Raw genomic sequence first — 14,318 nt, 5'->3', positions numbered from 1 at the left:
AGAAATGAAGAGTTCCAACTCCACAGGAGGGAGCCTTCAGAGGTAGATGTCAGTGAAGGTGTTAAGATGGTAGGGGCCCCACAGCCCACAGAACTTTGTGTGTGGGAGCCCTGGTGACCCGCATGAACATTTTTCTGCCCGGCACTATGGAACTAGCTTCTGTTGTCTCTAGTGCCCTGCCGGTTCTCTTCCACCATAGCTCTAGATTTTCCTGCGTCCCATTTGCCTGGGATCCGTGGGCCTTCGCTTTGGACCACTGGCGCCCCGATGTCATGTGCTTACCTTACTTACTGGATAACCCAATCCTGCGGGCTTCTTTGAATTTCCTGGCTCCAGGAAAGTCTCCTCTCTCCCTTGGGCTTTAAGTTCTCCCTCTAGGAAGTGAAGGAAATTGCACTCTGATCCCCCAATCTGTGAAATAGGGCCGACATTTCCTGTGTTCCTGCCTCCTTTCCTCCCCTTGGGCTGTCCTGAGAGCCAGGTGCAATAAGGGCTGGTAAACAGGCAGGCATTGTTCTGACCCAGGACACGGCTGCTCAATTCTGGCAGCGCTGAAGAGATCCTGTACGCAAATAACTGCTACCAGGGAGAACGTGATAAGGGCCCTAGAAACCTCTTTGCTGCCCCAGCCACCTGCTCCTCGTGGAGGTGTCGCTGGGGCATGACAGGTGTGGTAAGCGCTCAGTGGGCAACAATGTGCAGGTTCTAATCGCCATCCCCCGATTCCGGCACCAGCCGCCAGCTGTGAGAGGCCGCTCAGCAGTAAAACAAATTGCCACCTGAGCCATTTCCTTAGACAAGCCCTTGCGCTCACACCTCCCTGCTCCCTGACGCCTGTTATCACACCCTGGAAAGTGGGTCAGAATGTAGGGCGGCAGGAGCTGAGAATGGATGCCCCGCCTCTGTGGTCCCACACCCCACCCAGCCCAGACAGGGCCGTCAGCAGCAGCAAGGCTGGGGGGAAGTGACTGGGTTGGGACCCATCTCTGCGTCCTCCTTTCTGCAAGCGCTCATGGCTTCCCATCGCCTGGGGAATGTGGTCCAAGCTCCCTGGCTTGGCATTCAAGGTCCTTCCCAACTTCCTCTTGGCAAGTGGCCCAGGGCTCAGCATATAGAGGTCCTCAGATACTTGTGTGTGTGTGTGTGTGTGCACACACACCATTCTCTAGAGCAGCGGTTCTCAACCTGTGGGTCTCGACCCCAACCCTTTCACAGGGGTCGCCTGATTCCGAACAGTAGCAAAATGACAGTGATGAAGTAGCAACAAAAATAATTTTATGGTTTGGGGGGTTCACCACCACATGAGGAACTGCAGAAAGGGTGGCAGCATTAGGAAGGTTGAGAACCACTGCTCTGAGGGTCCAGCCCCCTCTCCTGGGATCTTCCTCAGGACACACTCCAGCCCCACCTGCTGTCCACCAGGCACCCGTAAACTCAGTGACCCTCTCCAGGTGTCTTCATGTTGTCACCTGTTTGACACACCTGTGCTTCCTTAATAAGGTGCCCTGGTGGCGCCGAGGCTTGCTTATCGGGCAGCTAACCACGGGGTCTGAAATTCAAACCCACTGCTGCTCTGCTGGAGAAAGATGAGGCTGTCTGCTTAAAAGACTCACAGCCTCGGTATTTCCTGGGGCCCTTGCTAGTCTAGTCTACAGAACAGACTTGAAGGCAGTGAGTTTGGCTTAGTTTGGTATTTTTCACAAGGCCCTTCTCTGTAGCTCTCTTCCCATGCAGCTTTAAAAACAAAAACACCCTTTTATTTTATTTTTTGGTAAATTGTGATATAGGTTGGGGTTTACATTTCAGATCATCAATATTGTATTGAACAGTGAAAGTTTACAGCTTCGCTGGCTCTCCAGACAGGATTATATAATCCTCCCTCTTGCAGTGTTGGGAGTGGCTCAAAGCATGCTTCCTGGAGCTCTGCCCTTTACTAGCTATGTGGCCCCGGGAAAATGACTTCAGCCCTTTGTGCACCCACTCCCTCCACGGTGAAAGGGGTGAGGGGAGTAGGCCTGCCGGGCGAGCGAAAAAGCTCCTCTTGGTGCCGCGTTGACAGCAGCGACTGGCACCGGTTTCCCTCTGTGGTGGGTTCTGCTGTGGCCTGAAGGTGAGGACCATCTGAAGGTCCTCCGCACTCACTGCGTCCAGCGCGCTTGCCTCGACCGTGACTTCTCCAATGCGCACCGCGGGCAGAATCCTTCCCCAGGCTCCCGCGGTCCACGCACGGTGGCCACTCCTCCATGGGTAGTGCCCCTGGGGTTCTTTCCAAGATGCTGAGCAGGATTGGTTTCATCTCCGTGACTTCCCATAGGCGGCACAGGCATGGGGTATCTCTCAATGAGCTTTCTTCTCCTGGGAGGGGGACTTAGGGTCTCCCAATCCCCTATTCCTCCTCTGAAAGGTGAGACTTTGCATGGAATCCTGTAAAGACCCAACATGCACCCAAGGCTTGTACCACGCTGGCCCCTGCTGTTGGTGCTGCTGACTCACTCCCGACCCTTAGCGACCCTGTGTACAAAACACTTCTGCGCCTGCGCCGTCCTCATAAATTTTGTCTTGTTTGAGCCCATTGTTGTGGCCACTGTGTCGGCCCAGCTCACGGTGCCCCTGGACGTGACCACGCCTGACGGACGTCCTTCTCCAGGGCTGGTCTCTCCCGAGAGCGCGTGCACAGGCTGAGATGCTCCGTTACCTCTCAGGAGCCCAATGACTGCACGTCTTTCCAGACAGATTGGTTTCTTCTTTCCCATAGATGTCTCATGAGTGTGTCTGATTCCTTCCCACCCTTTATTGTGGCCCTGCCAGCCTCTTTCCTCTAGGGCAGGCCTTTGGGAAGATAACGTCCCCTCACCCCCCCACCCCCTGTTGGTCCCTAAGCCAGTGACCTGCCAATTCCACTGTAGTTCTTCTGGCCCAAGGCCTTGTCCTTGGTGAGCTTCTCCGCCTTGGCTTTATCAGTTAGCGGAGACCGTGGATTATTGCTCTTGGTGTCCCCAGTGCCTGCCACTGGTAGGCAGTGTGTGGACATTAGGTGGGTAATGACTGGATCAATGGGCTAGCTATTGATCAAAGCTGAGCAGACCCTGGATGATGTTTGCTGCCTTCTCCAGGCTCGGCTGACTGTGTCTGGGGCACTTCCCCTCTGTAACCGTCTCTAGGCCCTATACCCATTACTCTTGATAGGGAAGGGCGGCCTAGACAGAAGAAATCTATAGCCCAGTTATCCAGGAAAAAAGGGGCGTCACTACTGTGGTAGTTACATCATCTTTTGCGAAGTAGACGATTAAGAGCGAAGGGGTGGAGTCTAGCCTGTCAATCAGGAGATAGCCAATGAGGCTTCTGTGTTGGCATGGCCTTCTCCTGAGGATTCTGGGAACTCTGTCTTCTTCCCTGGAGTTGGGAGATGTTCTCTCTGGGCTCATTCCCTGTGAGATATCTCTGACTAGAAGCCACATGAAGCTACCCTGATGCAGCCAGAGCCCTGGGAGCTGGAGGAGCCATGGGGAGACCCCTGCCAGTGCTGACATGCTTACAACTGGATCCACAAGGCTTCCCACCCACTGGCCTGTGATCTTCTTGTATTTGGCTGACATTGCATGTGTTGCCTAAGTCTGAAGAGGACTTTATAGATTGGTATGGGACATGTGGACTAATATTGGACTTATGGACTTGATCTGGACTGGGCTGGAATGTTTTCTCAGTGTTCAATTGCTCTTTCTTATACATGTATGAGTCTCCCTGGATTTGTTTCTCTAGTCTACCCGGAGACTAACACAGCCACTCTCTCCCCTCGCTCTTGGTTCATTCTGTCAGTTACCTAGGGCTGCTAGACCAGAAACCCCACAGGCGGGTGGCTTTCACAAACAGAACTGGATCTTTTCACCATGCAGTAGGGCAGAAACCTGAGGTCAAAGGAAGTATAGCAGGATGCATAATAGACCCAGAGAGACGAGGAGGAATCACAGGGTGACTGTATTGTACGGGGCACAGACCAAGCACTTCAGTGCACTTTGTTGGCCCAGAGTCCCCTTTCACCAAAATGCTTGAGGTTTATCTCATTCGGGAACTGCCAGCCCCTTTGTAAAGCAAGCCAGGCTTGGTGTCCAGCAGGGAAAAACACTAGCGATCGAGAAATGGGGGCGGAAGTCATCTTCAACCTCTGTTACTATTTAGGCACGTTTCCTTCCCTGACACCCATCCTGTCCTTTTTAAAGATGCGACTTTGCTTTTACATTCGTGATCTACCTGTAAGATCCTCCCCGTTCAAGTGTAGACCCTAATGACATTCCTTAAAGTCACCAAGTTGTGCAGCCACCATCCCTGGCTACTGTGCTTCTTAGACAAATAGCAAATTCCCTTTATGGTTTTGCAAACCAGGCAAGCCCCTCCTGCACACGTTTCCTCTAATGAACGCCTTACCCATCTCGGCCTGTTACTTCCGAGGAGCCTGGGAGTGCAGTGGCTATGAGCGGGCCTGCTGACTGTGAGGTTGGCTGTTCCACGCCACTAACCACCCTTCAGGAGATACACAGAGCTTTTTACTCCCATAAAGAGTTACCGTCTGGGAAGCTCACAGGGGACAGTTCCACCCTGTCCTCCTGGGTTGCTGAAAGTCAGCATTGACTCGATGGCAGTGAGTTTGGTTTGGCTTGGGAGTTTTGTTATTTCCGTAGCAAGCTATATGCAAAAAAGACAGCAATTTGAGGGCGAGTGTCCCCCCTTCCAAAGGAATTCCATAACTGTTTTGCAGTCACTCTCCACCCAGCTCCTGGCAGCAAGTCTGCTTTCGGTTTCTAGAGATTTGCTTATTTTGGGCACTTCCCATCAATAGAATCTTCTCTTCTGTGGCCGTGGTGTCTGGCTTCTTTCACGTAGCATAATGTTTTCAAGATTCGTTCCTACTACAGGCGCAGTGTTTCATTCTTTTTTAATAGCTGAATGACATTCCGTTGTCTGCATATGCCAGTTTTTAAATACATCTCTCAGTTGGTGGACCTTTGAGTTGCTTTCACTTGTTTAGTCAAGAGGGCCTTTCATGAATCATGTCTCTATGAGCAGAGATTTTTGGGGCAGATGTTTTTGTTCTGATGTGTGTTTTCGATCGTCCGGGTCTGGACCAGTCACTGGAACCGTAAGGCGCAAGAAGGAAGCTGGCAATTCCGTGGGCGTGACTAGTATTATTGAGGACGTACCGACCAAGGCTGTGCCCTTGGCAGTGGCAGGCTCACTGGGGTCTCCGTGCCCATTGGAAAGCAACCTAGGTTTTCATAATTCTTGGGAACAAAGGTGGCCTGGACCCAAGGCCACCCGGCAAGTGTGACACAGCGTGACAGCAGAGGGATTTGAGTGACGCCGAGCATCTTTTCCAGTGCTTTGGGGCATTTGGATATCTTCTTTGGAGAAATGTGTCCTCAAGTCCTTTGCCTTTTTTTAAGTTGAGGTTTGTTTTCGTTTTTGTTTTGCTGTCGTTGAACTACAGCAGGTATTCATTTAGTCTGAATTGTAGGCTCTTCTCAGAGACACGAGTTGAAAATGTTTCCTCCATTTCGCGAATTTTCGTTTTGCTTTCTTATTAGTGACCTTAGGAGCACAAAGGTCTTTAATTCTAATGAAGTCCAATTGATCATTTTTTCCTTTGGCTGCCTATTCTTTATGTGTCATATCTAAGGAGCCATTGCCTAGCTCAAGGTCATACGGATTGACGTCTATGCTTTCTCCTATGATTTGGCCCTTAAATCCAGGTCTGTGATCCATGTTTGAATTGCTTTCTGTACATGGTGTGAGGTAGGGATCCAGCTCATTCTTTTCCATGTGTATATGGCCCCAAATTGAAACCCCAGTTTTTCTAGCCTCGTTCTGACCCTAGGCTCCAAGCCAGGCTGAAGTAGGATATTCAGTTTGGCCCTCCAGCTACTGGAGGACCATGTTTCCCCTCCATGAGCCATGGTCTCACTGTCTTTGCCTGCTGACTCCCTCGCCACCGTAACTCATACATTAGTACATTCACAAAGTCTGTGACACTTTGCTAGAGTAATCAAAGGAAACTCATACTAATAACACGGAGAATTGTGCACCAGGCCTTACAGGTTGCTCGTGTTGTATTGGCCAGAGCAAGCCACATGGACAGCCAAACATCACAGCATGGGGGAAGATGGGGCCTCCCATATGGCAGACCTTAAAGGAAAACTGCATGTTGAGGTTACAATAGCATCTATCATATTGTTGCTACCTAGAGGGTGCCTTCTATTTCCTATTCTATTCAATTTCAAAGAAACATTGCTCACCCATTGGCCATGACCCCTGGTTTAAAAAACACTGCTTCAGGGCCCCTCTTTGCCCATGCCTCATGGACCACGTGACACACCCTAGGCACAGCTGATTGGCTCATTGGGATGGGTCACCTGACCCGAGCTACCCAATCAAATGCCTCTCCTGGGAATTTGGAAGTGGGCCATTCAGCCCGTTAACAGTGGGAAGTTGAGGGAGAGGCAGAGTAGAAGCAGGGCTGCAGTGACAGCCACATGCAAACCGAAACGATGGAGACGCAGAAAGGACCCTGAGTAAGCAGAGCAGTTGGTCCACAGAGGCAATGGAGCAACCGCGCAGGGAGCAGTGCAGTCCGGAGAACATGCAGCCCCGGAGGGAGAGCTGGAGGGAGAGCGCAGCCTCCTGAGAAGCTGATGGCTTCCCCATTCCTGGCTCCAGCCCCCGTGCGTCCTGCCTGCGCATCCTTCCCGTGAGATTTTTGCCTCCTTACAGTCCCCGACCCCTTGTCTTGAGCTCCTGGGTTTCCTTTTTGCCTGCTGGGGAGCCTCAGCCTGCAGTTTCTTTTCCCGGGAGCCAGCCTGGGCGTTGAGGATCAGGTTCGTGGGGTGCAGAGTGGGGGAAGAAGGCAAACCTAGCCCTCCCCATAGGCAGCACATCTGGATCTGACTACGGGTCTTGCACGTTTGTTCTTGCTCTTTGGTGTGGACAGGCCCCCTGGGAGGTGCTGTGCATGAGAGGTCCCCGAACACAGGAACCCCTCTATGGGGGCCTTTTGGGGACAGTGCTGGAGTTGGAGTGGGGGCTCGCAGGATGACAGAGTGGAAAGGAGACACCTTCACTTTCCTGAGCCTCAGTTCTGTCGTCTCTGAAATGGGATTGCTTCAGGGATCTGACTGTGTTCAGGAAAAAATACACAGAGACATGGCTAGGCTGTACCATACCCAGGAAGAATGCAGCAGGGAACCCAGTGGTCTCCTTGACTTCCCTCAGAAGGTGCTTCCTTTCAGAGGCTGGTGGAGCCAGGGGGAAAGCACACCCCCCCCCCACGCAGCCTGCTGTCCCCCATCCTCTCTTTCACCCACTCAGCTTCCACACTCAGTCTCCTCTCCTCTCCTGCCCTCACTTCTTTCATCATACCTGCTGCTGACTTTTAAAAATGCCTTCTTTAGGAAGACAGCGGTCGATGGAGAGCAGGCAGGATAGGATGCGATTCCTAACTCTGGTTTCTTGATTGCTGTGTGTTCTTGGGCAAACCACTGCCTCTCTCTGGGCCTTGGGTCAGTGATCAGTAAGATGGGGGTTATAATGCCCACCTGCCAGTGTAGATTTTTCTTCCTTCCTCCTGTCTTGACCGCCCCCCCTCTTCCTTATTCTGCATCCCATCTCACCCTGCCCTAAGCTTGATCGTATGGTGAGGGACCTGGGATCGGCCTTCCCTGACTCTGTTACCTGTGGCCCCAGACATGCCCATGGGCACCCTGTTCTCTCCTTCCTCAGTCCCAGGGCTCCTGGGGAGGTGGGGGACTGCAGCTTCTGGAAGCAGCTGGGCTCCTGGTGGTCAGTGCCACATCTGTCTCCTCTGTGGCCCAGCCCCAGTGGCTCAGACCGTGTGATCTCCATCTCTTCTCATTTTAGCACTTATCACACACCAGCTGACTGTGGCATCTTCACACTCCAAACACTGATAAATATTCATGAGCCGAGCCCAGGGCGCCTGGGGGAGTGGGGGAGGGATGGGCCAGTCTAGGCCCATCAGTGGTCCCTTGTGGCCTCTGAAGGAGGAGTAGAGGTGGGCAGCAGGGGGCTGGGGAGGCGGTGCAGAGCCTCCATCCTGCTCCCCTTTGCCGAGGAGCTGCTGGCGAAGGAACCCTGCCAGGCCACCTGGGTCCGCGCTCCTGGCGGAAGGGTCCGCAGGAGCCCTAGGCAGCCATCCCAGCTTTAGGTGTGGCTCCGTTACCTGGGAGGCTTCTGCTGCCTCTCTGAGCCCGCAGTTTCCATTTAAAACTCTCAGGGTCAAGCCTCGGGGTCTGGATTCCTGCCGGTCCCTCTCCCTCTCTCCCCTGGAGATAGGAACCCTGGTGGACCAGCGGCTGCTACCCAAGGGGTCAGCGGTGTGAGCTTACCGGCTACCTAGCGAGCGAAAGACTGGGCAGCCGGCTTCTCTGGAAGCTGGGTGGGTGGGGGGGAGTGGGGGTGCAGGGGACATGGGGGGGAGGGGGGCAAGGGAAAGCCGCTGGGGCCAACCCTAAGCCAGACCCACCCTGGGTGCCTAAGGGACTGAGAGAGGGGAATAAGCTAGGGGGGTGTCCTCGGAGGAATAGCCCTCCCCCCTGCCCACACTGGAGGGACAGGCGCTCCAGCTGCCCCCTGAGAGTGAAGGTCAGCAGAGCGCCGTCACTAACTCAGGGTGCCTGGGCCGGTGGAGGTGGGCAGAATGGCTGGCTGCCTGACGGTGCCCGTGCCCAGGCTCACCCGGGCCTTCCCTCTCTCCCTCTCTCTCCAGAGTGTTCAAGAAGGCCAGCCCGAATGGGAAGGTGAGTGTGGACAAGCCAAAGCACGGCTGCTGGCCCTGCCTGACCCCAGCTGAATGCCCTCTGGTGGGACAACTAAGGAAATGACCTCTCCACCGACCTCCAGCGTCGGAAGGAGACCTAGCTGCCTGCCCGGATGAGAGGGAGATGTGGCCCTGGACTTGGGAGCCCCCAGTCACAGAACGCAGGGCGCTTCCCTCGGGAAATTCCCATCTGAGGGGAGGTACAGCTCCTACGGACCTGAAGGAGGCCCTGCTGAGGTCGGGAAGATGGTCAACCCCCAGTCTCCTAGAGAGACTTCAGTGGAGTGTGGTGATTCCAGTACAAGTCGGGGGGCCTCAGGGGAACCCCTGTCCCTGGTGTGAGTCGCCCCATGAGCCTCTGGGGCCCTAGCTATCCAGGGCAGCTCCCAGAGTCTGCTCCTCCTTTCTTATTTTCCACAGCCTCCAGGCTAACCCCTGCTCTGCTCTCTGTTGAACAAATAGGCCTTCCTGACATCATTCCATGCAGGCCTGGGTCCAGTGGGCTGGGGTGGGGGTGGGGAGCTGGGGGTGGGTGGGTAAGGTGTCCTGAGAGCGTAAGGCACTGCCCTGTCACTGGTGTCAAGTAGGGCACAGACATGGACCTTTTCAAAATAAGGCCTCGGGGTGAACAAAGGGAGGACACTGGCCCAGCCTGTTTATTTCCCAGCGTCTGGGACCCCTGCTATGAGTCTGTTCTGACGCATATAAGATACTGCATAGGATTTCTGAGGCTGCACATCTTTACAAGCGCGCATAGTACTATCTTCTTCCCATAGAGTCGCTGGGGGATTTGAACCTCCATGCCCGTGGTTAGTAGTCCAACACTTACCTGGCAGTGCCAGGGAGAAAGAACAGCAAGGAGCCCTGGGCACAGTGCTTAAATACTGGATGACTAACCAGAAGGCTGCTGGTTCGAGCCCCCACCCCACCTGCTCCGTGGTAGAAAGGCCCACACCGATGGGGGGCATTCTCCTGTGTCACACAGGGACAGAATGAGTCTAAAGCAACTCGATGTCACCCATCATCCACCACCGTAAGGCATGAGCTCCAATCACAGGCAGTGTTGGTACACACAGGCAGTTCCTTTGTCTTTGAGAGCCCACAGGGAGGTGGGAGCTGAGCTAGGGAGTTTGTTGCAGGGCTGGGTCTACCAGGTGGAGGAGCATGGCTGCCTGATCTGGGTGGGCAAATAGTACGGCACGTGCTTCCGCAGCACTCCTGTATGCCCACCGGGGCTAGTACCACGTCAGCCTCATCAGCAGACATCACCAATCAGCCACGTCATATTCCTTGCTGAGCTGGATTCTAAGCTTCCTTCTCAAGGCCGGGCTGCAGACAGCCCACACCCACTGATCAGAGATGGCACTTGGAATGAAACCCACTTGTCATCCTACTCTCTGGGCACGGAGGAACCACTCTGGAGTGAGCAGAGGGGGCGCAGTGGCGGGAGATGTATGTGCATGTTCAGGGATGACCAGTCTGCTCAGAGGAGAGACTGGGCTAGCGTGGGTGAGGGTACAGACTGCTGACCATGGAGGGGGTGGGGCAGTAGTGCAGGCAGCAGTGGCAGTAGGGACAGGGTGGTGTGATGGAGTTGGAAATAGGATGGAGGAAGAGCCAGCAGGATTTTGGGATTGTTGAGGGGGCAGGAAGCAACTGATCCTCTGCTTTAGAATTTGAAACGCACTGTGTTTCTAGTTTGGGAGGTCTTCCCTGAAGTCTTCCTCCAGAAACGAGTCCTCAGGACCTTCCCCTATAAGTGACAGGCCCCATAGGGCACCAGGAACCACCAAGCACAGAACCCAGTGCTCAGAACACCCGTAGTTCCGGGGTCTCTGACCTAGTCTGTGCGTCCCTCTGCCCTGTGCTCTCTTAGGCCTTCCTGCCCAGCCTGCGAGGCAGCTGCTGCTCCACCCGCAGTGATGCTCGGTACGAGAGCTGGTGCTTCAGCACCCCCACCCTCAGTGTCCTCACCTGTAAAACGGGAGCAGCACCAGCTCGATGCTTTAGACACTTCTCAAGGCTTTATGGTCCTTGGTGTATGGGCTGCATCGAGGCCAGGTCAGGATTTCCGTGAGGGTTTTGGCGGGGTCCAGCTGGGGTCTGGGTGTGTCAGGGACACAGGAGGGCCTGTGGCTCTGCAGGGCTGTGCCTCCCAGGCATCCGTCCAGGTGCTGACACCTCGTATGTCTCTCCTTCCCAGCTCACCGTCTATCTGGGGAAGCGGGACTTTGTGGACCATGTTGAACTCGTGGACCCAGTGGGTGAGTCTCTGCCAGGGGGTCGGGGGAGACGGGCGGGCAGGGAGACAGACTTGGCCAGGCCCCTGGCACAGAAAGACGTGTGGTGTTGCCCGGGAATGGCCCTCTGGTCTCCAGAGGGACCCAAGGACGGAGCGTGGATGGCTTCCGGTTTCATTCAGCAAGGGTTCATGGAGCCACTACGTTCCGGCTCCACCGAGATGGTGGGAGAGGACGCTGTAGGAAGGACTGTGGCTAGAACAGAGAAGGCCCCTGGATGTGGTGACCCTGACGCTGAGGATGGTAATGATAGTGGCCACCACTGATTGTAAGGCTTACTGTGCTCCAAGGAATCCCCAGGTGTCCCCTAAGACTAGCAAAGAGTTGGGGGTTCAAACTCACTTGGGGACACCTCGGAGACCCCATGCTGCAGTCTGCTCTGCCCCATGGGGCGTGAGTCAACATCAGCTCCGTGGTGCCCCCTGTAGGAGTTGGGCCCCTGCAGAGGAACAAAGCCAGTGAGCTTCCAAAGTTCGTGGGACTGCCACAATCTTTCCATTCTATTTCCCCATAGCCTTTTGAAGACTCTCCGTGTGTGTGTGTGTGTATGTGTGTGTGTGTATGTGTGTGTGTGTGTGTGTGTGTGTGTATGTGTGTGTGTATGTGTGTGTGTGTGTGTGTGTGTGTGTGTAGAGAGAGAGAGCAGTGGTTCTCAACCTGTGGGTCTCCACAGCCCTTTTGAGGGTCAAACGACCCTTTCACAGGGGTCGCCTGATTCATCACAGTAGCAAAATGACAGTTATGAAGTAGCAACAAAGATAATTTTATGGTTGGGGGTCACCACAACAGGAGGAACTGTATTAAAGGGTTGCAGCGTTAGGAAGGTTGAGAACCACTGCTCTAGAGAGAGAAATTTACTTCAAGGGAGCAGGTCACGGAGTTGTGGGGTCCTCGGGTCAGGCTCTGACTGGAGGCCCCTGCAGGCTCACATCCAGGAAGCTGAGGGCTGGGGATGAAAGAAGAGGGAGGCATCTCTGCCAGACTTTCCATTCCTGTGCTGACCACACCCCCACGGAAACGCCCCCTTCAACTGATTAGTTGATCACATCAGTTCATATCAGGAACCCCCATTGCCTCGCATTACATTATCTCTCAGTCAGGGGCCTTGAGTCAATTCCAACTCACAGATGCCCTGTAGGGCAGGTATTGCTGCTCCTGTGGGTTTCCAAGACGGTAAATCTTTACAGGAACAGAAGCCTCATCTTTCTTAAGTAGAGCGGCTGGTGGGTTTGAACTGGGGACCTTGCTAATAGCAACCCAACTCTTATGCCACCAGGTGGCATTCCATTTTAGTACATTCATCACCAAATAGGAACTCATTTAGGAGCTGGTCAAGCGCTGACCATCTAGCCAAGGTGACACATACTTAGCCACCATAGCAACTAACAACACAGGATGCAGCGGCCCCGGAGGCAGCTGCTACATTGTCTGTTTACCAACAGAAATGAGGCCAAGGGCTTACTCAGCCTGCTCCTGTTACAGAACTGCTAGACAGGAGCCAGCATTCAAAGGAGGCTCCACGGTCCCTTGCTGTGCTGCCTCCTTGCGGCAGTGGATGGGAGCTACAATCGTGGGAGAGAAGGCAAAACCTTGGGAATGTAATCTGGGAGCTGTCTGCTAGGTGGTGGTCCTGCCAGAGACTGGGTCGTGACTGAAGATACCCTCAAGGCCTATTTCTAGTTCAAGGTTTACACCCCACAGTCTCCACAGGGCTTGCACCTTGTAAGCACGTCACACATGCTGACTCATTTACTCCTGTGACACTATCTTAATCCCCCATCAGCAAATCCCAAATCCAGAAGAGCACTGAACACCTGACCTTGTTCCTAAGTCTGCTGCAGAATGTATTTCGTGACAAACCTGACCTGGACTGAGGCGAGGCTAAGGAGTCCCCGGGCCAGGCCAACCGGAAGCCTGCCTGTCCGATAATTGAAGGGTGGTGCTTCAAGCCTACCCAGAAGCCCCTCAGAAGAAAGGCCTGGCAGCCTGTCCCTGGGAAGGCAGCCCCTGAAAAGCCTGCAGAGCACAGTGCTGCACACACACACACACACACACACACACACACACACACACACACGGGGTGACCAGGGGTCTGAGCTGATGCCATAGCAACAGGATGTGGTGTGTGTTTATACACCCACCGGTAAGTGTGTATGTGTGTGTGTGTGTGTGTGTGTGTTACTCTCTTGCTGAGACCATTCACATCTCCCCACACTGAATTTGTGGGTTTGACCATGGGCACTACCCTAGACCCTGCAGAGGTCATTACAGAACTTTTGGAAGGCGCCTCCCGTTATCTGTCTGCAATTCAGAAAGACACTAGATTTCTAAGTATGCCTTGTCCCAGGGGTGTCTGGGGTTTTAGACCCTTGCTTTCATTCCTGTCCATAGATAGTTCAGTAGCCCGCCTAGGGTCACCGTTGGGCAGAAGGAGAGGCAGGACTTGAAGCCAGGCTGTCTGGTTCCCGTTGCTGTCCACTGTGCCCTGAAGGCCCGTGGCACAGTTGCCGTGGTCCACAAGGCCAGTGGGAGTGGGGGTGGGTGGAGATGAAGCTGGCAGTGTGTGGCACTGTACGCCTTCCTCTCAGGATGATGGGCCGTTGAGTTTGGGCTGGTGTTCCGGTCCAGTTGGGAGGGTCTGCTCACTCTCTGTCCTTCTCCCAGACGGCGTGGTCCTGGTGGATCCTGAGTATCTTAAGGAGAGGAGAGGTGAGGCCATGCCCACCCGGGGACTTCAGCTGCACCCTGTGCCCCATAGTCTATAGGATGCCCCATCCTTCCCCCTCACTGGCTCCTAGCCCAGGGCCCCAGCTAATCTCATTGCCCCACCCTGTTATTTCCTCAGGTCCTTTGCCTCAGACAATCCCAACTAACCACTCTGTGGCAGGTGCCCTAGCCTCCTCCAGCCAGGACAGCCCTGCTCCACCCCACAGTGGAGGGATGGAGCAGGTTAGGGTGGGGGGGGGGCACAACTGCTAATGCCCTGAGCCCTTTCTCATCCGCACACCACAATTGTCCAGGGCGGGAGGTGCTACTGGGCAAGAGGAAGTGTCTCATTGTCCAGAAGTAAAGAGTGACCCCAGCCAAGTGGTGGGATTGTCCACGGTCAGCAGGAAGATGGGCTGGGCCAGGATCCCAGGATTTCCATGACACCCAAGGCTGCTCCCCTCCCTCAGCTCTCCCAGCTCTGCTTC

At 54.4% G+C, this 14,318-nt stretch overlaps 1 protein-coding gene across 2 annotated transcripts in view; it reads left to right on the top strand.

Moving 5' to 3' along the window:
* Positions 1–14,318, top strand: part of ARRB1 (arrestin beta 1) — an 89,058-nt gene that overhangs the window by 54,209 nt on the left and 20,531 nt on the right. For both annotated transcript variants that reach the window (XM_075546283.1, XM_075546284.1), the window contains exons 2-4: positions 8,774–8,804; positions 11,028–11,088; positions 13,789–13,833. In XM_075546283.1, coding sequence (XP_075402398.1) covers positions 8,774–8,804; positions 11,028–11,088; positions 13,789–13,833 — 137 coding nt within the window. The remainder of the gene's footprint in view (positions 1–8,773; positions 8,805–11,027; positions 11,089–13,788; positions 13,834–14,318) is intronic.

The sequence above is a fragment of the Tenrec ecaudatus genome, chromosome 4 (assembly GCF_050624435.1).
Source record: "Tenrec ecaudatus isolate mTenEca1 chromosome 4, mTenEca1.hap1, whole genome shotgun sequence".
Classification (NCBI taxonomy): domain Eukaryota; kingdom Metazoa; phylum Chordata; class Mammalia; order Afrosoricida; family Tenrecidae; genus Tenrec; species Tenrec ecaudatus.
The sequence above is the reverse complement of the archived record's forward strand: the minus strand, read 5'-3'. Positions and strand labels throughout refer to the sequence as shown.